Source organism: Mus caroli, chromosome 9 (genome assembly GCF_900094665.2).
Source record: "Mus caroli chromosome 9, CAROLI_EIJ_v1.1, whole genome shotgun sequence".
Classification (NCBI taxonomy): Eukaryota; Metazoa; Chordata; class Mammalia; order Rodentia; family Muridae; genus Mus; species Mus caroli.
In genome coordinates this window covers 106,399,909-106,427,511 of record NC_034578.1, presented here as the reverse complement: position 1 = coordinate 106,427,511, position 27,603 = coordinate 106,399,909, and the positions used below count along the sequence as shown (strand labels likewise).

Below are 27,603 nucleotides of genomic sequence, written 5' to 3'. Positions count from 1 at the left end.
ATATACCTTCTTCTCAGCATCACATGGTACCTCCTCCAAAATTGACCATATAATTGGTCACAAAACAGGCCTCAACAGATACAAAAATATTGAAATTATCCCATGCATCCTATCTGATCACCACAGACTAAGGCTGATCTTCAATAACAACATAAATAATAGAAAGCCAACATTCACATGGAAACTGAACAACACTTTACTTAATGATTCCTTGGTCAAGGATGAAATAAAGAAAGAAATTAAAGACTTTTAGAGTTTAATGAAAATGAGGCCACAACATACCCAAACTTATGGGACACAATGAAGGCAGTCCTAAGAGGAAAACTCATAGCCCTGAGTGCCTCCAGAAAGAAAGTAGAGAGAGACCAAGAAGGCACAAGAGCTGGGAAGGCCATCAACTGTGCCCAGGGAGCTCAGGGACAGGCTAAGTACCATCCCTAACACTTGGTAACCTAGTCAGCGAAAAGAGAATATCTCATAAAAGATGAGTATGGAAAAACCTTCAGGAGGATACACATTTCTACGTATATGGAAGCCTGGAGTCGTTATTGTTGTTTGCTTTTACTCAGTGCTTGTTAATGGAAAGAACCTGACCAAAACTGTGTCACATATTTTAAGACTCAAGGAAAAAAAAAAAAAAAAAAAAAAGGTTAATGAGAAAGCAGAGGGGAAAAGACCTCACATCCACCGAGCCACAGTCACAGCTACTAGAATGGTTTTAACAAAACAAATTATATTTTAAGGAAAGTAATTAGAGCTGGCAAGAATGTGGCAAGATCAAACCCCACACCACTGCCGGCAGTGTAAAACGGTACACAGCTGCTTTGGGAAAGTGTAGCCGTTTCTGCAGAAGTTAAACACAGAGTTGCCATAAAGCCCAGCAGTTACCAACAGATGTGAACCCACAAATATTCACAACAGTTCTGCTCAGAACAGTCAAAATGCAGAGATAACCAACATTCCAGCTGCTGGTGAGTAGATAAACAAATGCGGGGGATCCACTACTGGAATACTACTCAGCCATTAAAACAAACATGGACTAGAAAAGGCTGCAACATAGATAAGCCTTGAAAACATTTTGCTGAGTGAGAAAAGACAGAAAGGAAAAGTGACACGTGATTCTATGTCTATAAAATACCAAGAATAAGCAAATCTATACAGACAGAAACTAGACTACTGGTTGCCAGGGAAGGATAAGATAGGGAGTGACTGCTAATTAAGAAGGGAGTTCTCCAGGGGCTGATGAAATGCTTTGCAATTTGATAAAAGATGATAACTGTACATCACAGTAAGCAGATTTTAAAAGAATGCAATATCCTAAAATGGTACATGTGTTGGTCACTGAGTTATATTCTTTTTTTAATCTTTATCTTTATTTTATGTGCATGGGTGCTTTGCCTGTATGTATGCCTGTGCACCGTGCACATGCAGTGACCAGGAGCAGAAGAAGGTGTGAGATTGCCTGGGCCTGGAGTTGCAGACAGTTGTATGTCCGCACGTGGGTTCTGGGAATCAAACCCAGATCCTCTGCAAGAGTACTCAATGCTCTTAGCCACTGAGAAGGCTCGCCAGCCTACTGAATTATATCATAAGGTAAGCTTTCTTAATAAATAAAAGTGCATTAAAAAAAAAAAAGCCCAAGTTACAAGGTGTGGAGGCAACATCTGCAATCCTGGTACCTAGGAGGCTACGGCAGGAATGTGCCATCCTTATCTACATAGGGAGTCTGAGGCCAGCCACACACAAACACACATACAAACAGAGAGAGACAAACAGTGAGAGAGAGAGAGCGAGAGAGCGAGCGAGCAAGAGAGAGAGAGAGAGAGAGAGAGATAATAAAAATATGCAAAATTCCAATTCACAAAGTTTAATGTATAAACAGAAGAACAGAAATTTTATGACCTATAAGGTTTAGGAAATATTGGGTTGAACTTCTTTTTAAGTCAGAATATTAGTAACAACGAGCATCAGGAATCTCAAATTGGGGCACAGAATATATAGCATTTCTTGGACCAATTACTTGAGTTTACTAAGTAAACCCTAAGTAATCCTTGAAACATGATGATCCAGGGATACAGCCTGAGGAATCAGCTTATGAAAATACACCAGAATCCAACTCAAACTGGAGTAAGTCTGCTAACGGATAACCTTACCTAAAATTAAACAATATTATCAGAATAACTTCCTCATAATCAAAACCCAAACTTTCACCTGGCACAGTCGGTTATAACTATAGTCCCAGCTGATCTGGAGGCTGAGGCCAGAGAATCTTGAGCCCGGGAATATGAATCTAGCAAAGACAATATAGCAAGAGCCCACCTCAAAAAAATAAAATAAAATAAAAAATTAAAAAAAAAAAAGCCACACTTTGCAGATAGTGGGCAAATGGAGATCTCACTGCTCTGCCTGGTGCCATTGTACACTGACTTACCGGCAAGACTGGATGCCTGCTGGCTTCTAATCCACAACATCAATCTCTGGGTACAGAGGACAAATGCCTTGTCAAGAACACCACCTCACCTGCAAACACTGGAGCCAAGACCACATCCTAAGACTCACACTGGTAGTCCATACTCTCACCCACTCTACTACAACCTGTCTATACATGCAGTCTGAGCCAATCTCCTCAGACAAACCACAGAGCTTTGCTTTGGATGGTTTTCAAGTGAGCTCCAATTCTCTTTTCTGTGGAGCTGCCCTGGCTGTTCTATTGGTTCTTTGACCACTCACTCCTGCACACCAGATGCAGATAACCTCCTTTTACTCTGCCCTGCCTTTCTGCTCATCTTTGATCATAGTTCAGCTCTCAACCAATGAGGATTCAGATCCAGTACCACACACACTGACTGCTCAGCTATAATCAAAGCCTCCATCTCTTAACACCTAATGGATGAGCTAGCAGCAGAGCAGAGCAAGTGAAAACAACTCTACCCTTGTCTAGTGGGCAGCCTGGCCTCACTAGTCTCCCACAAGGGAGCCCACACCATCCCACTCAAGCCTCAGGACCTCCCGACCCCCTAAATCCATCCTCGATTCCTTCCAACAGATCCCTCCTCTTCCCAACAGCTCTTACCACTTTCACCTAGAGCACTACAAAGCTTCCTAATTCTAACTTCACTTTCTCCCTTCTTTGAGACTTCCCGCTATATGCTATTAGGTCACCCTACAGAAGCCCCCAAGAACAAGCACAGTAAAACTTCTCAAACTTAAAACATAGACAGTCTTGATAGACCTTGTGGTGTCCAATACCCCAAAGCATCCACAAGCTTTCTGCATTTTAAATTCAGATTCTGTAACTGCTTCAGTTTAGCAGGCACAATGACCAGGTTAAATTTGCTGTAGGTTCCTGCAGCACTCCAATCAGAGGCCCACCTGAGGCCTTCAATCCTCTTAGAACTCTGCTCACTGGATAGACAAGGAAGGAGGGGCTGCTTCATCAGCTGGGCAGTGTTCACTGTTTACTTTGATAAAATCCCAATATCACGTCTCACTTGAGACTACTTTTCTGGTATGAAACAAAGGTACGCTTACTTCACAATAGTCTGAATCTAGTACCTAACACTTCAGAGGCAATAGAGTTAACCAAGACATAAATACATTCTATAAATTGGGGTAGGTCCATCAAGTTATGAAGACTACCTACTGAACCACAAATAGGTGCTTTTGTTTTGTTTTTAGGACATATATACTCTATGAACCACAGAGGCCTTCAGAAACAAAGTAGGTACCACTGAAAACTGTCATACTAATACAGACTGTTTGAAATAAGCAGGAAGAGAGCATTTCTAAGAGATACAATGGGAATGGTGTCCGCTGTCAGTGGCGAAAGTTCTAAATATCGCATTTCGCCTCCTTCCTACATGAGATGTTTCTCCACTTGCTCCAATGCCTTTCCCACCACAGAAGGAATCTTTCAAATGTGTCTAAAGATGAGCTTGAAGTAGAAAATACAGCTTGTGGCCTGAAGGAGGCATTCCCTTCGCATCTTCCTGCCCAAGTCAGACCTCCCAGACTCTATGCTGTCCTTTTTCCTTCATCTCAAGTCCCACTGAAGAGCCGTCCTTCCTGTTTGAGGTCAGAGCTGCCTCAAGCCCATCACCCTCAAACACATCCCTCCAAACTGCCATTAAGACTCACCAGCCGGGACCCTGTCCCAGCTATCCTGTCTTTCTTTCCTATCTTAGCTTCTTCTTCTATTGGCTCATCAAAATTGGGAACAAGTTCTGTCCCATCTTTAAAAATTGAGTAAGGAATCCGTACCCAGCACAGATCTACAGTCTCTCTTGGCAGCCCAGTTCTCACATAGCTCCCTCCTCACTTCACACTTGGTTCAAATGACTACAGTCTGGCTTCTGGCCAAATCACTGAACTGAAACTACTCAGTCAGAGGTCACTAATGACCTCTAACTACCAAACCCAGTGGAATTCCTAAGTTCTTATCTCACTTCTCTCGGCAGCTGAAATCACTAACCCCTCATTCCTCCTGAAAACTGCTGGTGTCCTGTAGCACTAGCACCTTCTGGTCTTCTCTGTGCTTTCTAATATCCCTCTTCTGAATCCTGTGTGGACACACATTTCTTTTGTAGATCCTTAAAGCTTTAACAGAACTGGAGTTTCCAGGCTTAATCTTCTGTCTCTGCATTCTATCTTCTCTCCTGGGTGATACTACCTTCAGTTGATAAGTCAGCAAATATTTATGTCCATGACAGGCTCCTCTCCCACCCAGCTGATCTAATGGGCTATTAGAAATGGGTCCTGTCCCACAAGAACTTCAGACTCAATAAATCCCTAATTAAACATAGAATCTTTACTTTAAGGTCTCTCTTCTTGTTTTTAGCTTCTATCACTGTCCCTCGACTCAGAAGATGAAGTGGTGAAGGCCAATAAGGCTCTTTCCCTTTTCCTAGCCTCCCTCCACAGCACAGTCCCTGAGCCCACCTCCTCAGCTCTCACAAGTCTCCACACTTTGCCATTCTCCCTGAACCGCCCCCTTCCCTCAGCCACAGCTTGCTCCAGGCTCTCATCATCTCCAGAGATGCAAACAGCAACTTTCTCCCCGGCTCTCCCCTCCTCCAGACCCCAGACACTTCCCATGGTGACTAGGGAAACTGCCCTGGAGGCCTAATCTAATTGTGGCCCCAAAGAGTTCAAAGTCAATTCCAACTCCCCCAATGTACACAGTGTGATATATTCATGTAATAGGCCATGAGCTACTAGCCCGGCAGTTCATTTCTCCACATCCCACTACCTGTTTCACACTCTTGTACCTGCAGACACTTGGGATTCAAAATACAAAATCTGGGAACTGAGGCACAAGGCACTACAAGTTTGGGGCTACAGAGCTGCAGTAAATCTTTACTCACTCACTAGGTGTGTGAAGGCAGGAACCTATAATACCAGCACTTGGGAGCTTGAGTTAGGAGGATCATAAATTTGAGGTCAGACAGGGCTCTATAGTCATATTGTGTCTAAAAAAAAAAAAAAAAAAAAAGAGTGAAACCATCAAGAAAAATGACTAACTCAGGTAGCGCGTGCTCAGCATTTACTGTTAATTTTGTTTATTCTTCCATGGCACTCAGGCCAAAAGAACACTGAAGAACAAATTAAGAGGCATAATATTTATTGTGTTGCCATGGTTTCCAAATTAACAAATAAGAGTTATTACTCCATGTTCCTAGCAACTTCCCTTCAATCCAAAATGTGAGGTATCCTTTTTCTTAATTAGACCTTGAAATGTATTGTGTTTAACAATTTAAAAAAAAAAAAAAAAAAGCTTTGGTACTTAGGAACAAATATTTAAATTTTTCTGAACATAGGCATTAATATGTATTAGATAAAACTGAAACAATAAAATCTAGAAAATATAACTCTTCTTTTCATAATTGTCAAAAACTGTATCTTCTTTTTTACGCAGAGACCTTTTGACAGCAAAAACAATCTTACCAATTAAAAAAGGAAATCAAAGGTTAAGAAGATTAATTACTGAGATCTGATTACAAACTAATAAATAGCCCAAGAAAAGCAAAACGTAGGGTCTGCAATGACGCAATCTACCCAAAGGAGGCTCTGAGTACTGTAGACGTGCTAGGGGCTGGGCTTGAAGGATGTGTCACACCTAGACAAAATGAACCCTTTAGCATAATCATGCTCCTTTGATTCCAGACAGCAACAAATCAAGGGACAGAGAAGTTCTGAGAGCAACACTGGTCTTCCAGAGGGGAGAAACAAGCAGGCAGGAAGTGACAAGCAGGCAGCAGTGGGTAGCCTGGCCACAAAGAGTGCTTCAGCTCCATCTCTCTCTCCCTTTTCTCCTCTGCTGAGGATAAGGGAGAAACAGACTGGCTCAATGCATACTGTAAGACACCTGAAAGAATTCTGGGTAAAGGTACAACTTAGACCAGCTCCTTCAGACGATGTGCTAGTAAAGTCAGTACTCAGAAAGGAGGACATTCGATTGTTTTTAACTGTGTAGAAATGGAAAAACATTGACTTCTCCTAAGTAAAATAAGGAACTGCTATTTCACAATAATTTATGAATTTTGTAAATCAACACTGAGAACACTTAAATTACAGAGGAAGAACCCTAACTCATGGAATTATTTTCTCTGACAAACCCAATTTGTACAGAATAATCTAAATCAAATACATAAAGAAAAAAAAGGTGTCAAAGATAAAACTCTAACTTGACCTGGAACTCCTTACAACTCAGTCAAAGAGAAGTCACCTTCCCCTCGCCCTAGATGATGGCGATCACACTGTGAGTTCAATTACCCCAATGTGCCAACTAGATACAAGGACTGAGAATCTGCTAAGGCCACCTCTCACCTATGAGCTCGCAGTCTGTGTTCTCAAGCCTCCCTGTGAAGTTTCCAGCCACCTGAAACACAGCACATGCCAACACGAAACCATGCCTTCCCCCTCCCCAATTCTGACTCTCCTTACCATCTATCCAGATGTATTCGCCCGGGTCCTGTCTCCGCCACCTATCCATAGCCACTCAAAGCACCAACTACTTCCCTCCCCATTCCACCCACCCCACCCCTGTGGCTCCTGACTCACCTCCGTGAAACCACTGATGCCTCTTCTCTGATACCATCTCCAGCCCATAATAAGCCATCCTTCTGATCATTCCACTCCTACACAAAACCTTCACTATTTCCCCACTGTTCTTAGTACAGACTAATGCTCCTAAACATAACACATGAGAGTCTATCATCAGGGCTCTCGGCCGCATCCCTGCTAAGCATGCTTGTGCTGTGCACTGCAAGTTTAGCAACATCCTCAGCCTCTGCCCACATTGCCCGGGCACCTTCCCCGTGCCGCCCTTCACTGTGGCAGGCACACATGTCCACAGACATTGCCAAACATCCCAGGGAACAAAACTAGCCCCTAGCTGCAAACTACTAGCTTGAGTTAGTTAATTCCTCTTTCTTGTCCTGTCTCAGCTGTCACCTGAAGTAACTAGAGGCCCTCGATGATGGCATCCACACCTCTAAGAGGTCAGGAACTATGGGGATTCCAGCTCTCACCTCACCCTCCCAAGCATTATGGACTTGGCAAGGTTACCTGCTGCTTAGACTCAGAACTGATGAAGTGGTAATGCATTAAAGGGCCCAGGGCTGTTCCTTAAAGCACTGAGACAGCGTGTAACAGTAAAAGCTGAACAAACCTTAGCTGCCGCTGTTAGTCCTTGGGTTCTATACACCCCTTCAAATTCACAAGCTTACAAAAAGTTCTCTGACAACTCCCTCTCCCTTGAGGAATAGCCCTCATCCTACAAACCTCAGGTGAAAGGCCACTTCCTCCAAGGAAGCCTTCCCAAGGCCCTCAAACATGTCCCTTGTGGCACACTCTTTAATGAAACTGTTTACTGTTCTCTCAAAGCACTTAACAGTTATAAATACACACATTACATATTTCCTTGATTCTAAGAATCCCAGTGACTATAGCAGACACAGATAACCAGTTTTCAAGACAAAAAGGAATTGCTAAGTATCTGAACTCTGAGGAAGAATCCATTATGTGGCCTTCAGTGCCTATTTCCCCTTTTGAATCTAAGCTCTATGGTAGAACTATATACTCTATACCCTCTAAATGTAGCAGTGTCCATACATAATAGATCTTTAATTAATGTGTGCTGAATGAATATTAAAAGTTCACTTTACCGGGTGTGGTTAACCATGTCTACACAGTGAGCTCCCAGCCAGTCAGCACAACACAAAAGGAGATCGTGTCTCAAAAATAGATTAAAAAGGAAGGAAGGAAGGTAGAGAGAGAGAGAAAATTATACTTCAAAAAAATTAAATAAAACACAAGCTAGGTGGTACCAGATGCCTTTAATCGCAGCAGTAGGGAGGCAGAGGTAGAGGCAGGTGGATCTGTTAGTTTGAGGCCAGCCTGGTCTACAGAGTAAGTTCCAGAACAGCCAGGGTTATATAGAGAGACCCTGTATCAAAAAGCAAATAAAAACAAAAAAAACGAAGTTCATATTTGTTTTAAAAAGTAACTATACCCTTAGGTGAAAGCTGGAGTTAGTACTCATAATTCTTGCAGACTATGATAATCCACATTTTTTAAAAGATTAATTTATATACATGAGTACACTGTAACTGCCTTCAGACACAGCAAAAGAGGACATTGATCCCATTACAGATGGTTTGTGAGCCACCATGTGGTTGCTAGGAATTGAACTCAGGACCTCTGGAAGAGCAGCCAGTGTTCCTAGCCACTGAGCTGCTCTCTGCTTCCAGCTCTGGTAATCCACATTTTAAGAAAGCTTTTGTACTTGCCAAAAGTTTTTCTAATCTTCTATTTACTGTGAACTAAAAATAAATCAATTACTCAGAGCAGCAGTATTCCCATCAGCTCTGCTCAGCTCATAAGGATCCACTCCAAAAAGCACTGCTAGAATGTGTCTTTTTACCTAAGCCCAATCCGCATCTCCATACCTTTTCCTCAGGCTGTTAATCTATAATCAAGAGCCACAAACTTCTGGTTCTCCTAGATGCCTAAATGGCTGTTACCTCCTTAGACCATAAATGGCAAGCCAATAAAGTCTAGTCTACAGATGAGCTTAGGAACAAAAAGAATATACACACAATGGACTATTACTTAGCCACTAAAAAGAATTTAGATTGCCTAAAAGAAAATAAGACTGTTAAGAGCCAGAGATCAGGAAGACTGCTCTAAAACCGCGTCTTCTAGACATGATAGGGTCCTTGCCACTCAGGAACTCACAGCAGCTGTGGCTGCCTACGCAAGACTTACACAAGATCAAGCCAGTCAACATTTCAGCATGGACAGGGGAGGCTCTCATAAGGCCCCACCCCTACCTAAAGAGCTACTGGCAACTGACAGCTCCTGGGAAAGAGAGAATCAGTTTATCCAAGGGTGTGACCCCTGTAGACTGCCCATGTTCCAGCAGATGCACCCACACCCATGTACACACAGGCAGCCCTAACTGGACTTAGTGGAGTATTTAAGAAGAAAAGAAAAGAAAAAGAAAAATGACATGAAGTTGGGAGGGAGATTGGGTGGGGGTAGTTGGGTATAACGGGATAGAGATGAGCAAAATATATTAAATGCATATCTGAGATCCTCAAAAAATAATAATAAACATATCTATAGAAAAAAAGGCTATCTGCAATCCTTTCTAAAGGTTTCAACTTCTCAGACTACTCCTTGTTTTTTTTTTTTTTTAAAAAAAGTAAATGCTCCAAAATTTTTTTTAAAGTGTGTGTGTGTGTGTGTGTGTGTGTGTGTGTGTGTGTTTTCTAAGGCACATGTGTATGGTTCAGTGGACAATTTTGAAAGTTGTCTTAGTTAGGGTTTTACTGCTGTGAACAGACACCATGACCAAGGCAACTCTTATAAGGACAACATTTAATTGGGGCTGGCTTACAGGTTCAGAGGTTCAGTCCATTATCATCAAAGAGGGAGCATGGCAGTATCCAGGCAGTCATGGTACAGGGATGAGCTGAGAGTTCTACATCTTCATCTGAAAGCTGCTAGCAGAATACTGGCTCCCATGTGGTTAAGAGAAGGGTCTCAAAGCCTACCCCTACAGTGACACACTTCCTCCAACAAGGTCACACCTCCTAGTAGTGCCACTCCCTAGGCTAAGCATATTCAAACCACAAGAGAGGTTCTGCTTTTAGCCTTGTTGAAGCAGGGTCTCTCATTCTGCCCTATTATGTACTTCAGGCTAGGTGGCCCTCAAGCTCCCAGGCAATTCTCCTACCTCCTCCTTCCATCTCACAGCAAGAAAGAGAGGATTACAGATGTGTGCTACCACAGTTGGCTCTATACTCTCAAGGACCTGCACCTGTCAGGCTTGTGAGACAAGGGCATTGACCACTGAACCCTCCCCACGTCCACCTCCCACTATGAAACAAACACTCTGGTGATTTTAGTTTTTATCTAAAAGTATGTGTCTTGTATAAATACTTAAGGTCACTATAAAGGACTGTTTTTTCATTTTTTAAAATATCTTTTTTAGCTAAAAATATCTGGTTTCTACTATAAAGTAATTGTATAAAGTTTTTAGATAACTTTTCTTTATTTCAACACTGTCCTACTCAGTTTTTAGTTAATGTTGCTTCAAATACTATTCTACAAAATTTGACTTCTACACTAAAATGCTTGCAAAGCAAGCATGAAGACCGGAGTTCAATCACCCAGAATTCATGTTAAAAAGCTGTGCATGCCTATAATCCCAGCACTGAGTAAGTGGAGAGACATGAGGAGCTTGGGCTTGCCAGCCGTCTGTCCAGCTAACCTGCCAGCTCCAGCTCCAGCTCCAGCTCCAGCTCCAGAGAGAGCCTGCCTCAAGAACATATGGTACAAGAGCGATGGGGTGCAGAGGGCAAAAGCTCTGATGGGCAAGCCTGGTGATGGCAGTGTGAGCCCGAACCCCATTGGAGAAGGAAAGAAATGACTTCTGAAAGCTGTCACCTGACCTCCACCAGCACGGTGTGGCAGGAGTATACACACACACACACACACACACATATATTCAAATATAAAAAGGGACAAAAAGCAATTAAAGAAGACACTCCGTATCGACCCCTGGCCTCCATGTCTGTACACATAGACACACGATAAAAAATAATTCTTAAAAGGGTGTGGTGATACAACTCTGTTTACGAAGAGAGTGGGGACAGTATAAAGTCGGGAGAATCAGAAGTTCAAAGTCTACATAGGGATTCTGAGGCCAGGCCAGGCCACATGAGGAAGAAGCTTTTAAATACCAACAACAAAAAAGTTTACATTAAAATTGCAAAGGGCTATCTATCACTGCCGTCTTTCCTGACAGAAAAAGTTCTCTCGATAGACAGACAGACAGATAGATATGCTAAAAGTTCACCCTTGTCGAGTATATAATGCAGTGGTTTTAGTACAATCCATTATCACCCCAAGGAAGAAACCCAGGTAACCTGAGCAGCCCTCCCCAATGCTCCTAGCTCTGGTGTCGCACTCCATCAGCTTCTATGGATTTGCCTATGCTGATAATTCCTATAGATAAAATCACAATTAAAATGTTATTATTTATCACTCAAAAGCTAAGTGCAAATCTGCAGCTACACTCAGAATCTGAAACACAGGTAGAGCCTCAGAAAGGCATCCCAGCTGAGAGCTCTCCTAAACATCCATACACAGGAGATGCTGCAGAGATTCAATTGAGATTTGAAAAGCATCGAATCTTCCCTCCTATTGCCCCTCCTTTCCCCTAAGTTATCAACAAACTGAAACAAAAACTCCCTAGAAGCTGTTAGTATCTGAAGGATTCCATATGAAAGTCCCAGCCCTGCCCAGGATCCCAAGTAGTTGCTGCTGAGCTTGCCCAGGATCTAGCTTCATAGTTGATGCACCAAGCCCTGGAATTCAGCTCCAGCATCGCATAAGCCACATATGGGTGACACACACTTGTAATCCCACCGATGGGAGGTGGAGATAGGAGGATCAGAAGGCATCCTTGGCTATATAGGGAGCTCAAGGCCAGCCTGGGCTTCCTGAGACCCTCTCTCAAAAACAACAATGGATGGATAGATGGATGGACAGACAGGTGAATGATAGACAGACTGACAAATATCTACTACAGTGTTTCAAAAAAGCAATCTAGGATTGTAAATCCCTTAAGGGCAATTTCTGTCAACATTTACCCAGCAGTTCTGAGAGCTACAAGGCTTAGTGAGCTATAGTGCAGTTCTCAGACCTCCAAAATTCTAAGCATACACAAAGCACATAACTAGTGAAAATGAATTTCAGATGAATTCTCAGAAAATCAAATCAGAAGGGATACAAGTCTAAGTACATTTTACTAGGACAGATGTGTGATGTGAACAGCAGGCATGTTCCTAGCAAACGCCCCACAGCTAGCTGACAAGCCAACATCTGCCTCCCAGCACCTATGAGCATCATCTGTACACCTCAGCACACACCTCTCTGGCGATGTTACTCAGAGCTTCATCTTCTGCAGAAAATCGATCTTTTACCGGCGTTCTTTTCCTTCCAGAACCAGGAGTCCCCATCTTGGTTTTTTTTAAATAATTTTTTAACTCTGAAAAATGAGTTTACTCGTGTTCAGCACTGAAATAAACAAAAAACAGTAAGTTAGGATGTTTTCATTGTGGAATCATAAGGCTTATTTAAACATTCAACTTTAACACTGCAATTCTATTTCTTCTCCAAGAAATCAGTGAATGGATTCCTTTTCACACTACCAAATTATTTCAGTGCATTTTAGAATATTTAAATTTAAATCAATTACCAACTTACTAACACCACTAAACTATTCACAACAACCTATGAGAATGTTATCTTAGCTCAGAAAACTTCAATCAAAATGTAATTATACCTAAGAGTATAAATTAATATGGCTTCTTCTAAAATCTATTTCCAGTCAAGAAAGATGTGTCATAAGTTTCGGACTGTGTGAATGCATTCATTACTTCATGCAGAACGCATGCCACGCTACATACAGCCCCTTCTTCTGGATGCTCTGCTGAGAAACAGCGCATTTAACCCAACACCCAGTAAGTCTGCATATTTCTTCTAATTTTAACAAAAGAAACTTGAGACATTTCATTACAATATGACACACCAAGATCTTCCAAATTAGCTTTTCCCTTAGAACAGAGTATGTTAAAAATACAAGTGACTTTCATGGACTTCAATTCACTTGATTCAGGACAATTAAGCAAAACCATCACAAGTGTTTTCCCAACAACAGTCCATGCCAGTCCTGTCTTTTCTGACATGACTTCTTATTACCTTGAGCTGGCTTACTTTTCTTTTCTTTTCTTTTTAGAACATTTGAATAATTGCCTAAATGTATTCCGTGAACCACCACATGTATGCCTAGTATCAAGGAGGACAGAAGAGGACATTGATTTCCCAGAACTAGTTACAGACTGTTGTGAACCGCCATGTAGGTGTGGGAACCGAACCCTGGGTCTTCAAAGAGCAGAAAGAGTTCTTAACTGCTGAGACATCTCTCATGAATCCTCTATGAGCTCCAGGCCACTCAGAGCCACACAGTGAGACCCTTTCTCAGAAAATAAAACCAAAAACTTAGGACTGAGGATGACCTATCTCTTCACAATAGCAAATTTATCTATCACATCTGAATATAAGCAAACACATTCTCTGGTCTGAAAGAAACAGCTGACAAATGATTTCTAAGTACAGAGTAGTTGTCCTAGAGGTCTCCAGTCTTTCTCCATTAAGGCTCAAATGAGTCACAATTAACACAGGCAATTAATAAACTATTAAACATTCCAGAATCTTTAAATATCTTTGATTACCTCTTTTACTTGTGTGACTTATAAAACTGACAAAGGCCATTGCTCATCTTTATTTACAACTTAGACTGTGCTGTTTTATGGTCCTAAGGCTGAGCCCGGGGCTGCATGCTAGATAAGGCAAGGATGAGCTGAATGAGCAGCGTGTCCAGGCCCCTTCTCTTTCTGCCTCTGCAGATGGGTCCTCACCAGGCTGCCCTTCCTCTTGAGCACCTGAGGCTATGAGAATATGGTTGCTGTGTTGGCCACAGTTTTAGGCTCTAGCCAAACAAAGACAGTCTTAGGTTAAGAGCACACAGTACGTGCAGGTAAGAGCAGTAGTCAAGTTAAAGTTAAGACTCAAGTAATGAGCTGTAAAAAATTAAAATACTTTTGACTATTATCATTTTTTTGTGTGAAAAGCATTTGTACAATGAAAAAGGGAATGGAATCTGTAGAGCACTTTATGATATTTGAAGCCTCCTGAGGATGTAGAGGAATACATGAGTGTGGGGATGGTTTGGGGCTTTACAGTTTTCAGTGTCCTTAGAGAAGGCAGCCAGTCTACACAAAAATAGAACTAAAGAAATCATTCAACAGCACACTTAAAATCTCTGCATTTTTTTTCTAAGTAAATTTTGCCTCAAAAGAAAAAAAAAAGATCACTATACAAATTTGAAACTCAGTTAATGATGTGCAAGCTAAAATGGTAGTGTTTGAATGTACAAGCATTTGCTACGAATGCATGCAACAGCATCTGCTACTAATGTATGCAACCACAAAGACTGAGCGAGGGATTCAGACACAGGGTTCACTGCACTCAGTTACAGCTATCAACTATTGCAACTTTTCTGTATAGTTTAAAACTTTTTCATAGTATATTTGGGGAAAATAGTGGTTGAGAAACATGAACAACTAAGTCAACAAAAGGCATGGGAATTAGGAATTATACTTTTTTAAACATTTGACTTGAAAAGGAAAAAAGTAAAGGTACTCTCAAACAAATAGTTACATGTTAACTTTAAAGGAAAAAAAAAAACAAACCATTGGCAAAGGAAAGAACGATCAATTCCCTGAATTAGAAGAGAGGTCAGGGGAGACAGGGGAGTAAAAGGAACTGGTTCAAGACATCAATCCTACCAATACCAAAATGAGATTAATACATAAAATGAGTAAGTCATATGCAAAACACATAGAAATAAAAAGTACATCAAGAAACTGAAAAAAGGTACAAAACATTTTAAAATGTAGCTGGGCCTGCTAGCATGCAAGACTTCAAGTTCAGGTGCTCTGGGTACAGAGTGAGTCTGTGTCCGAAGAATAAAGAAAGTATACGAGCCAGAATAAGACCAAGAGGAAACCAAACAGAACCTCACTCTCTAAAGAGAGTGGGCACCAAATGGTTTCGCTAGGCTCGTACTGTATGAAGCATATGCTAATACGCCACAGGGTTAGCCTAAGAGCTCTAAAAATGCCTTTTACAGTCTTGTGGTCTGAACAGACACTTCTCTCCATACCAACACACAGATAATCTGTCCACTTCCTCTCCTCACAAGATGGCATGCCAATGGTCGCATTTCCTTCCTTGCCTGTTAACATGCTGTTCTACAAATGAACAGTAATGGCAGTTCTTATAATAATTGGTTATCAACTGCAGAAAACCCAAACCTGATGTACTTTTACCAAGAAATGCATTCTCTGCAACCTGATAGAAAACTACTTTCTAGTGTCGATCACATGACCTTCTTTCTCTATGCCTGCTGAGGATGAAACGATGGGGAAATTATAGTGTTAAAGACAGAGACTTAACATTGAAATAAATGAAAACAAGAAAAGGTCTGGGAAGACAACTCATGGGGTCAGAGTGTTTAGTGTGCAAGCATGAAGACCTGAGTTCAAATCCCTAGCACCCCTGTTAAAAATAACTGGGCATGGCTTTGTGCCTGTAACTTCAGCACTACAGGGAGGTGACAATAGAAAGATGCCTGGGGTTTGCTGGCTGGCGCCCTAGCAGGCTCAACAAGAGATAGTGCTTCAGAGGAAGAAGGTGGAGAGTGAGAGCAGGGCACCAGGCATCCTCCCCTGGCACCACACACACGTGTGCATTACCACACACACATCAACAACAACAATAATAAGTTACAAGTAAGTGAAAGTGACCCATATAACCGGGTAACAAAGAACATCACTGAAAGCAAAAACAAGAGAGAAATACATAATATCATTTATTTTTATACAATTAATATGGAGATTTGAAATTAAAGGCTTTTTACAAAATGTCACATAGCTTTACTTGTTCTATAGTTTAGAAACACCTGCTATTTTTAAGGCATGCCTTTAATCCCAGCACTCGGGAAGCAGAAGCAGGCAAACTGTGCGTTTGAGGACAGCCTGGTCTACATTGCAAGTTCCAAACCAGCCAGAACTACATAGTGAGACCCCCAACTCAAAACAAAAAAGAAAAACCTACCAAGAATTTGCAAGGCATTTTTTCCTACTATCTGTCCATCCACCTTTCTCAAGATTATTTTTATCTCTGTGTATGTATACATAAGTATGTCTGTATGCATACATAAGTGCATGTGCTCCATACGCATGAGTACACATGCCTGTGGAGGCCAGAGACTCTCTGATCTCCATAACTGGACTTACAAGAGGTAGGGAACCTCCTGATGTGAGAGCATTGAGCCAAACCTAGGTCCTCTGCAACAGCAGCAGCAGCACACACTCTTAACTGATGAGCCATCTCTTCAGTGCCTCCATCCACCCACCTTAAATGCTGTTCTACTAAGGAGGGAAGAAGTATGGGCTGGAAAGATGGCTCAGCAAGCAACAGTACTGTCTACTCTGCTAGAGGACCCAGGTTCAATACCCAGGACTCACATGATGGCTCATAAAGTTCTGTAACTCCAGTCTCAGAAGATCAGATGGCCTCTTCTGGCCTTTGGGCACACTGTTTACACGTGATACCCAGATGTACATGCAGGCAACACACTCATACACATAAAAAGAAAAAAGTTACTTTAAGGAAGCACTATTTATTTTTCTTTTGTCACTTCTTTTAATTTTGTACATAAGAAACTATTGCCTATCCCAAGGCCAGAATATTAACTCCTGCTTCTATGATTCATGAAGTTAACTTTGAATATGGATGAGGCAGGGATCCAATTTTATTCTTTTACATGTGAACATCTACTTGTCCTGGCACTATGTGCTGAAAATACTACTCTTTCTCTAGGAACTTATCATGCCGCCCTTATGAGACATCAGGTGGTAAACCAGGATGAGTTCATGGGTTTAAGTGCTTGCCAAGCAAGTTGAACAACACGTGTTCAATTCCCAACTCATGTAAAGGTGCAAGGGGAAAAGCCCAGTCCCAAGCATTGCTCTCTTACCAGCACACCTTCCCCTAGCATGCCCACACACTCTGCCCATCCACACTAATTATAGAAGTAAACAGAATTTCTAATCTCCTGGCTATCAAAGTACAGGCAGATGGTGAGACGAGGGTTAACTTGGTTCTATTCCATCAATCTATATACTTTTCTTTATATTGTACAGCATCTTCATTACTTTGAAGCCATACATGGCTTTGTATAATTGTTACATTTGGAAAAGTGAGTCATCCAACTTTTATCTTGTTCCTTTAAGAGAATCCTGTGCACTTCCATGTAAATTTTAGGAAGTTTGTCATTTTTTTGGAATAAATAAATGACAAAGAAAAATACACCCTGAATTAAAATGGCAATTACAAGGACCCTATGACTCAGTTTGGGGACTGCCTTAGCAATATTAAGCCCCAGTCCCAAAGTCGTAGGATTCTTGCAGTTATTTTGTCCTCCTTATTTTGCCATGAGACATCGTGTTTTCAGTGTGCAGGTCTTGCATTTCTTTAACAAATGCATTCCTATGTCACAAGTAGCATTTAGAAGCTCAAAAAGATAAGAACATTTCTATAAATTGTTACATGTGACAGAAAATTATGTTATCACCAATAACAAAAAAAAAAAGTTGTGAAGTCAGAATCCAGGAGAAGGTGCCAAGGAAACGCTCTGAAGTCCATCTGTAGTAGAGCTGAGGGTGACTAGGTGAGAAGCTGTACATTTTCAAACACAGCATAAGCGTGGTGTGCTGGCACATAGCTATACTCCCAACACTCGGGAGGCTGAGGCAGGGCTGTGGCAACAAGAATGACACCATTTTACGTCTCACATAAGGGAGCGAGGTGCACTTTTGCTCTGACACCTATGGCCTCCAAGCACAGTGGCACACACGTGTACGTTCCACACAGACACATACATATAATTAATAGTTATAAACTAAATTTAAAAGATTAATAATAAAGAAAACAAAAATAGGGGCTGGTAAGATGGCCCCACAATTAAGAACACCAGCTTTCTTCCAGAGGTCCTGAGTTCAATTCCCAGAAACCACATGGTGGTTCATGACCTGGTGTCCTCTTCGAGCATGTAGGTGTGTATCCAGACAGAGCACTCATACATAAAACAAAACACATAAATAAATTTAAAAAAACAAAATTACATGAATAAACATGATTGCCCCAATTTCTTTTTAATCTATAATAAAACAAAACAGAAAATGGCGCAAGCTGAGGCTAATAGCTTAATGTCACACTGATCAACACCATGTAATAAACGGCAGTTTCGAAAAACTCAAGGGAAACAAGAAAAGGCAAATGTAATATGCCTATTCGGTAAAAAAGATGAAAAATAGCATATAAACCAAGCCAGCAAATGTGTCAAACTATGCACATACAAAACTATGCACAAGACAAAACATTCATACTTCCAGCTTTAAGTTTTAAATTCTTCTGACTAAAGCATCACCTTAAAACGTAACCGCACTACTTCCTAGCTGAAGAGCATGAACCTGAGCTGGGAGACAGCTCAGAAACAAGTCCTTGCTGTAGAAGTGTGAGGACAGGAGTCTGCACTGCCAGCAGCCATGTAAAAGGCAAGCTGGGGCAAGCTGGCTAGCTAGACAAGTCAGCAGCAGGCCCCAGACGCCCAGACAGACAGTGACTTGATACATAGAGAACAACTGGGGACACCTGACTGTTTCACTCTCTAACCTCCACATACATGTACACACAAACACCACACATGTAATACACATACAAAAAGCAACAATAAACTTATAATAACCAACTTTGAAACTATAACAATAAACTGAATACAGGGGCATCTGGTCTCTAAGAATTGCTGGCTGGAAATTCTGTACCTTGTTCACAGTTGTGACTGGTTGTGGTGCCTTGCATATCTAGGTAAACACACTTTGGCCAAGCTACCTACCCAGGCCCCTCCTCCACGCTTCTGTGTCATCACACAGCCTAGGCACTGCAGGAGGCACAGTAAATGTGAAATGAATGAATGAGAACTATAACCTCACAAAAACTGGCTCTGTGTGCCAGTTATCATAGGAAACTTAGGGCCTAAAGGTCTACTTCCCACAATGGACTAGAGTAGCTGGGTAGAAGGACAGCTGGAGGGCGGTGTGGCACAGGGCTGGAGACCTTGAGTCTTGACCTAGAGCACAAGAGGGGCTGTGGAGATCCTCACTTCAATTAGTTTGATTTTTTTCAACTCCATATTCAAAGTTTAATATATACACATATGATCATAATTTCAAACATGAATTGCTGATGTCAATGCCTTCAAAATAAAACGCTATGGAGCAGAGTGATGGCTCAGTGGGTAGGAACTTGCTACCAAACATGATGACCTGAGGTCAACCCCAAGGCCCACACGATGGAGAGAAGCAACTCCTCTACATACCTACATCAGACACAAGAGTACAACAAGCAAGCACACAAATAAATGGAAGAAAAAAATGGAAGACTTCAGTTAGTTCCAGTTAGACATAAAGAGTAACCACAATTACTCATTTACTTCCTTAAACTCCAATAAATCCTAAGTTTTGCGGCACGGGTGGCCAGTTGGAAGCCATAATTTAAATAGCGAAGATGCATAAAGCTACGTGGAGAAAGGTTAACTGAGGAGAGCCAGCAGTGACTGTTTCAGCATAAGGACCTGTAAAATTGACTCCAAAAAGAAATAAGCAGTGTCTTCTACAGAGCTGTGCAGCATCTCTAAGTGGCACGCATAAGGGCCACGCCCCCCCATCAACATTACTTTTAAAGTCTCTATATAATATGCAGTTAGACCTCCAAGACTCTATCCACAGCCAAGCCAGAAACAAAGATTACATATTGCAGATATTTCTGTAACATGTCCATTAGAGGTGACACACAAAGACAGAAAGCAGACCCTGCTTCCCAAGCCTAGAGGGAGGGAAGTGAAGGCAGTGCTTCTTCTGGGGGTAATGAAAGGCTCTGGGCTCAGACAGTGGTGGTGGTGGCTAGACAGCTCTGTAAATGCATTAAGAACCATTGCGAAGACTATTGCTTTAAGTGGGTAAGTGCTGTGATATGTATATTTTACCTCAATAAAGAAATAAAGAAGCCAGGCGTGGTGGCGCACACCTTTAATCCCAGCACTCAGGAGGCAGAAGCAGGTGGATTTCTGAGTTCAAGGCCAGCCTGGTCTACAAAGTGAGTTCCAGGACAGCCAGGGCTATACAGAGAAACCCTGTCTCGAAACCTCCCCCCCCAAAAGAAAGGAAGGAAGGAAGGAAGGAAGGAAGGAAGGAAGGAAGGAAGGAAGGAAGGAAGAATGGATGGATGGATGGATGGATGGATGGACAGATGGTGGTAGTGCATGCCTTTTGTCCCACCACTCAGGATGCAGAGGCAGGTAGATCTCGGTGAGTTCAAGGCCAGTATGGTCTACAAAATGAGTTTGGGGACAGTCAGGACTACAGAGAAACCCAGTCCCAAATTAATTAATTAATAATAACAATTTCTTAGACAAATTGGCAAATGAAGTTCAGGAATCTCACAGAAGAAAAAAAAAAGACAGAAAATAAAGAGTCAAAATTTAAATAAGCACAGGGAGTAGGGTCTGAAATGCTAACACTGGAGAAACTGAGGAGAGTTCTGACAGGATGAGAGAGGCCATGCGGAGGCTGAGGACAGCTTCCAGACTGAAAGGCCAGCTCAACACCAGTGCTGACTCACATCAGGAGTACCACAGCAAGCTATCACGGTAAATTTAAACACGGGAAATGAGACAGCAGCAGGCCTCTGAGACTAGGAAAGGCTGTTATATAAAAGCTAACAGAACACCTTCAGACTTCTAGAAGGAGTTATGGAAGCAAGATAAATTCTTGAAGCAAAATCACAGATAACCTACAAGTGACCTGTAGCCCAATCAAGCCACACTCTTCTCAACCTTGACTATGAAAGACATTCCAGATATATAAGGGCTCAAAACTGCACTCACCTATTTTACCCCTTTTTTCAGTAAGCTATTAAAATGTTTATCTAATCAAAAAGGACAAAAGACCTGAGCATATAAGAAATAAATCTAGGGCTGGTGAGATGGCTTAGTGGTTAAGAGCACTGACTGCTCTTCCAGAGGTCCTGAGTTCAAATCCCAGCAACCACATGGTGGCTTACAACCATCTGTAATGAGATCAGATGCCCGGATGCCCTCTGGTGTATCTGAAGACAGCTACAGTGTACTTACATATAATAAATAAATAAATAAATAAATAAATAAATAAATCTAAAGAAAGAAAGAAAGAAAGAAAGAAAGAAAGAAAGAAAGAAAGAAAGAAAGAAAGAAAGAAAAAAAAGAAAGAAAGAAAGAAATCAACCTAACACAAATGAGGAGCATTAGGGGTCCTCAGTGGGAGACTGATATTCCAGGAAAAAAACTGAAGCCATATAATGCAAAAAACCTAACAGAGGATCACTGTGGTTACTACAGTCTTTGGGATGTCCCTTTGACCTAAATTCAGTCCAGGTTTTCCTAAGTTGTTTAGTCCACCTTGAGCCCACCTTGAGTTTTCCTGTGGTCCCCTTCTCTGATGCCTGGAAGAGCTGATCTGCTTCCCAACAGGGTGTTTAACTTCTCTCTCTGAGAACTAGACCATGATGCGCTCAAAGGCAAAAACATACCAAGTAGTCGGCTTCCCTAACCACGTTTCTTCCAGATACTCACCAATCCCTTGTAAACAGTTCAGCTACAATAAATGACTTGATTATGATGAGCTATGTGTTTCTCAGAACTCATTAGCAAGTTTTCCCCAAAACATACCCACCAAGGGCTCAAGGAAGACTTGTGATTTTCCTATCCAGAGCCTGACTTTCCTTCCACTGCCACTCGGTTTTCCAACACCAAACAATATGCCGCTCAAAAAGACACACCATGGCCAAGACCGGTTACCATTCACCAAGCTGTTTCCCTTTTCTGCCTGGACCCAGAGTTATGTTATGTTCTCACCCTTGGATAAGCACGGTCATTTCATTGCATTCTTGACAATGTGATGTGGGCAAGAGCAAACATGGTCCAGGCCTGCTATCAAATGTTCTGAAATCTACCACACCCCCTCTCTTTATCCTGGCATGTGTCAGCCAGATGCAAAGCACCAGCGCAGCCCTCCGCGGCCCTAAGGGATAAGAGTCCTAGAGCTAAACTCTGGGTGCTTATGGAACAGGTTACACGTCTGACGGGTTCCCAGCTTACAGTAGACAAGGATGTAAATGTGAGAAGAGGAAAAAGGGTTGGCTGTGTTAAGATTTAGAGACTGTTAAAGTGGTCAACCCGAGTCATGGGTATTACACAGTGGTAGGGCCAGACATGCAAAAAGCCCTGTGTTCAGTCTCCAGCACCACAAAAGCAATTAAACTGCTCTAAAACTCAAACAGGTTTCCAGGTTTTCAAAACTAAACAGCACATTGGGCAGGAATGAATACATACAAGAGTGAAGGAAACTTCAGGAGTTGGGGCACCACTGATGTGTCAAATGTGACTGTGACCAGGTGGAGGACAGTAGGTGCCAGGAAAAGTAGTCCTGAGGGACCATCCCAGATATCTGTCATAAATAATTTCTTAGCTTAGAAATGAGAATACTGATGCTTATGTTATTCTTTAACCATTTTGTTTTATATTTTTCCATATTCCTTAAACTAGCTACTACTTATGTTACATGCTGATAAATACAAAAAAATCTGGAAAAAATGAAAAACTGCTGAAACATATGGGTGGAAGCAATATATAAACAGAAAATTATGCAATTTTTAATAAAAATATAATATGCAGCTTAGTAATAAACAATATTTTATTATAATGAAATCATCAATTGTTGAGTTCAAAATTGGAATGCTACAAGGAGGTGAACTAGGAGGTAAACAAGAAATGAAAGCTAGGGATAATTCATACCACATTCCCAGCACATGGGAGGCTGAAGAGGCTCGCCATTGGTTAGAGGCCAGCATGAGCTATATAGTAAATTTAGGACAGCATGAATTATAGTCAGATCCAGACAGGGGTTGGGGGTGGGGAGGAACAATAACAAAATAACAATTAAACCAACCATAATTCTGAAGACAGTAACATTTAAAAGCATATTACAAAATAACAATTAAACCATCTGTACTTCTGAAGGCAGTAACATTTAAAAACATACATTTCTTTAAACAAAGAAGGTATATACAATGTGTCATTTTGTAACCAGCTATAACAAATTCTTAGATGGCCCCCTGCCCTGAATCTCTTTTCTAGTATTCACACCATTGTGTAACTATCCCTGGCACAGGAAGCCTATGGGTGGGACCTGAGATTTACTTCTGACCTACAGAGAACGGCAGAGGACATAGGATGGCACTCCTGTGACTGTGTTACATTATGTAAGACTGTGGTGCTAGGTGACTGCTGCACAGATTCCTGTGGTGGCTTGATGAAATACAAGAACTACAAACAACTGCAGGCTGCCCCAGGAGCTAGGGGACAGCAGTCTTCAGGAGTAAAGTGATCTCCAGTTAAAGAAGCCTCGGTGCTAAATCACAAGAAAACCAATTCTTGTGGCAACCTACATGATTTGGAAGTGGATTTTTCCCCCAGTTAAGTCTCCAGGTGAGACTCAGCTGGGTCAACACCTTCAGTTCGGCCTCACTCAACACACCACAGAGGACTCAGCTCAACCAGTCTCAGACTCCTGTCACACAGAAACAAGGGCAATAACAGACATGCTGTCTTAAGCTCCTAAATTTGTATAATTACACACAGTCGTTCCAACCTCTAAATCTCTCAACAACAACAAAACCTATGCAGAGTTAGAAAATATAAAAACTAATGCAGACACATGGTAGGGACATACCTTGGAGATGGAAGGGAGGGGAGGAAGGGGAAAGGAAGAGGAGAGAGAGAGAGAGAGAGAGGAAGAGAGAGAGAGGGAAAGAAGGTGAGAGGGAGAGAAAGGGAGAGGGAGGGAGAGAGAAGGGGGAAGAGAGAGGGAGAGAGGGAGAGAAAGGGAGGGAGAGGGAAGGAAGGAGGGAAGGAAAGAGAGAGGGAGAGAGAGGGGGGAGAGAGAGAATTTGCTTCTATATACCAACAATCCAAAAGGAAAACTCAAAAAGCAATTTCATTGATGATAGCATTAAAAAGAATAAAATACTTAGGAATAAACTTAACCAAGGAAGCAAAAGATATACATTGCAAATACTGTGAAAGAAATTAGGGAAAACATAAGTTAATCAAAAGACACCATCCATGTCCAGAAATCGAAAGACAGCACTATTAAAACTGTAAAAGTGGTCTAAACAATGCACAAATTCAGTATAATTCTAACAAAAGCCCAGTGTGCTGTTCATCTTAACTGACGACCTGGCACACCAGGGAAACAGTCTTAACTAAGAACTGCCTAGCTCAGGAGCCTGTGGTGTCTGCGAGAAGATTATCTGACCCAGTTCACTGCCTGGGTGGGCTCTGAACTCCACTAGTGGGAAGCAAGCTATCAACCAGCAGCTCAGCAGCACAGACACATTCATTTCCTTACTCTACCACAGGTAGAATGTGGGCTCTAAGTTTCTGCCTTGACTTCCCCACAATAATGAACTGTGATCTCGAATTTTAGGCCAAATAAACCCTTTCCCCTCAATCCTTCTTGATCTAAAATTTTACTAGAAAACTATAGTAATTAAAATGGTATGTTACAAGCATAAAGCAGACCCATAGATCAGTTAAATGGCCCATATATAAATTCCCACAGGTATGGTCAAATGATTGTCAACAGAGGTACCAAAACCATCCAAAAGAGAATGGATCATTTTTCCAATAAATAGTGGTACTGACAAATTCATAACTGAATAAAGTTAGACCCTTTGATTACACAATATATAAAAGTTAACTCATGGGTTTGAGATGGCTTAGGTGTGAAAGGCTAAGCTCATCACAAAACATCAAAAGTTAACACATGGTGCATCAAAACCTAAGTATATGATCTTAAGTATATATAAGTATAAGATCTATAAATATATATCAGTATATGATCTGTAAGTATATATAAGTATATGATCTATAAGTCTTTTCAAAGAAAACATACGGGAAAATCTTCATGACAGGATTTGACAACCAGGTCTTGTCAAATTTGACAAAATTAAAGATAATAATAGGCAAACTAGATTTTACCAAATTTAAATTTTGTGCATCAAAGCCCACTATAAATAGTAAAAAAAAGACAATCTAACGAAGAAAAACACTTGTAAATAGGGTTGCTATCTATGATATATAAAAAATTAAAACTCAGTAACAAAAACAAATTAGGACCAATAAGATGGCTCAGCAGATGAGAAAGTATCTGCCACCAAGCCTGATGATGGCCTGAGTTCGATCCCTCAAACCCATGTAAACACAGGAGGAAAGAATCTCCGTAAAGCTGTCTCTAACCTCCATATGAATGCTGTGGGCATATGTACACACACCTAGATACAGAACCTCACACTGTGCGTGTGTGTGTGTGTGTGTGTGTACATGTAGTAATATAACCAATGATTTAAAAGACATGAAGCTAGAGATACAATTAGCAGTGAAGAATACGGGCTGCTCTTCCAGAGAACTAAGTTTGACTGTCAGCACCCACAGGAAGCTAACAACAATCATCTTTAACTCAGCTGCAAGGGGATCTGATGTCATGTGGCCTCCCTCCAAGAGTACTGCATGGACATGGCGCACAGACATTCATGAGGCAAAACACCCATACACATAAAATAAAATAATTTTAAATTAAGAAATGGGTCAGGTAGGTGGCACACATCTTTAATCTCAGTGCTAGAGAGGCAAAGATAAGGCTAGTGTGTTCTACAAAGACAGAAGTGGCTAATAAACGCATAAAAAGGTACTCAACATTATTAGTAATTAAGAAAATACAAATCAAAATCACGAGGAGATATTCTTCACAAACTCATTAAGATGGCTTTCGTGAGCAAAAAAATAAATAAATAAATAATAAAAAATAAAGAACAGAGAAAATACCAAGGGTTGGTAGGCAGCATGCGCATGAACGCTTGAGTGCAGCCACCATGGAGAACAGCATGGCGAGTCTCAAAGATTCAGACATGAAATCAGCAGGGTCCAGCACTTCCCTTCCTGGTTACGTACACAAAATAACCAACTGGGATTTGAACGCATAGGCATATACCCATGTCCCTGGCAGCATTATTCACAATAACCAAAAGGTAGGACACCTTCAACAGAAGTCAAACATACATGCTACAACAGGAGTGTCTTTGATGGCTTTAAGCTACATAAAATAAGCCAAACACAGAGGGCAGATAATCCCACAAATATGTGCTGTACCTAGAGTAGAGTACTTAAATCATGGAGACAAAGTAGCCAAGTGGCTTTCAAGGGCTAAAGGAAGCAAGCATTACAATCTGATGGGGGGCTTTCAGGTTAGGCTGATGAAAACCTCCTGGAGACGGATGCTTGGGCAGCTGCACCACACTCTCAATGCACTGTAATGGCACAGAATTGCACAATTACACACGGTTTAAGGGGTTAGGGTGGACATCAGAGGCAGAGGGTTTATGTAATATGTGCGAGTCCCTGGACCCAGTCCCCAGCACTCAAAAAAAGGGGTAGAGGAGACTTACATTGCATATATCTTCCACAATGAAAAGAATGGAAAATGCCAATATGGCAATGCTATTTAAGTTTTACCATAATCAAAAAAATAAAACTAGGTGCATTTGGCAAGACACAGGAATAAAGCATTATCCATAACACGGAGTTGGGGGGGAGGAGGGGTTTATTTGAAACTGAAATATTTATCTTTAATCCTACAACTACTGAATCACTTAGCTGGATTACTTAATTTTTTTTTTAAGTAAAAACATGTGTTTGCTAAATTTATTCAATTTTTATTAAACATGGTTTAACAGGAAAATAAGTATCTTAACATCTTACTGTTTGTAGAGAGTATACTTTAATTCCTAGCTAAAATGTTTCTGTGGGAATGTGGGGACTACAGAAAGAATAACTAACTGCCTAAAGAAAACAGCCTAAAATCCCAGTGTTTTCAAAGGCAATAAATACATCCACTATATCACAACTAGCTTAAAATGTGATGCTCATATGAAGAAGCCTTAAGACATATACAAGGTCCCCAATAAGAACAATGGAAACATGAGTTTGTGGTCCTGGCACAGTGTTGCAGGGGCATGAAGCAGCTCACTTGTCAGGAAATAAAACACACTGATAGGCACTAAAAGGTCTCTCCCAATTCTGGACCACTCAGTCCACCCAAAGTTCTCGTCTTTGTTTTGTTTTATTGTTCTAGGGAGGAAAACCCGAGAACAGGAAGAAGTAATAGGAATAAACCAAATAACAGAAGAGAAAGAAACCATTGCTCACTTCTTACACTGAATCCTAAAGACATCACCATGAAATGTTAATGACCC

The 27,603-nt window shown here is 41.3% G+C and overlaps 1 protein-coding gene across 13 annotated transcripts in view; it reads right to left on the bottom strand.

The window, feature by feature from the left end:
- Lrrfip2 (LRR binding FLII interacting protein 2) overlaps positions 1-27,603 on the bottom strand; it is a 107,228-nt gene that overhangs the window by 73,996 nt on the left and 5,629 nt on the right. For all 13 annotated transcript variants that reach the window (XM_029481644.1, XM_029481649.1, XM_029481646.1 and 10 more), the window contains exon 3: positions 12,441-12,588. In XM_029481644.1, coding sequence (XP_029337504.1) covers positions 12,441-12,530 — 90 coding nt within the window. In that variant the 5' untranslated portion in view covers positions 12,531-12,588. The remainder of the gene's footprint in view (positions 1-12,440; positions 12,589-27,603) is intronic.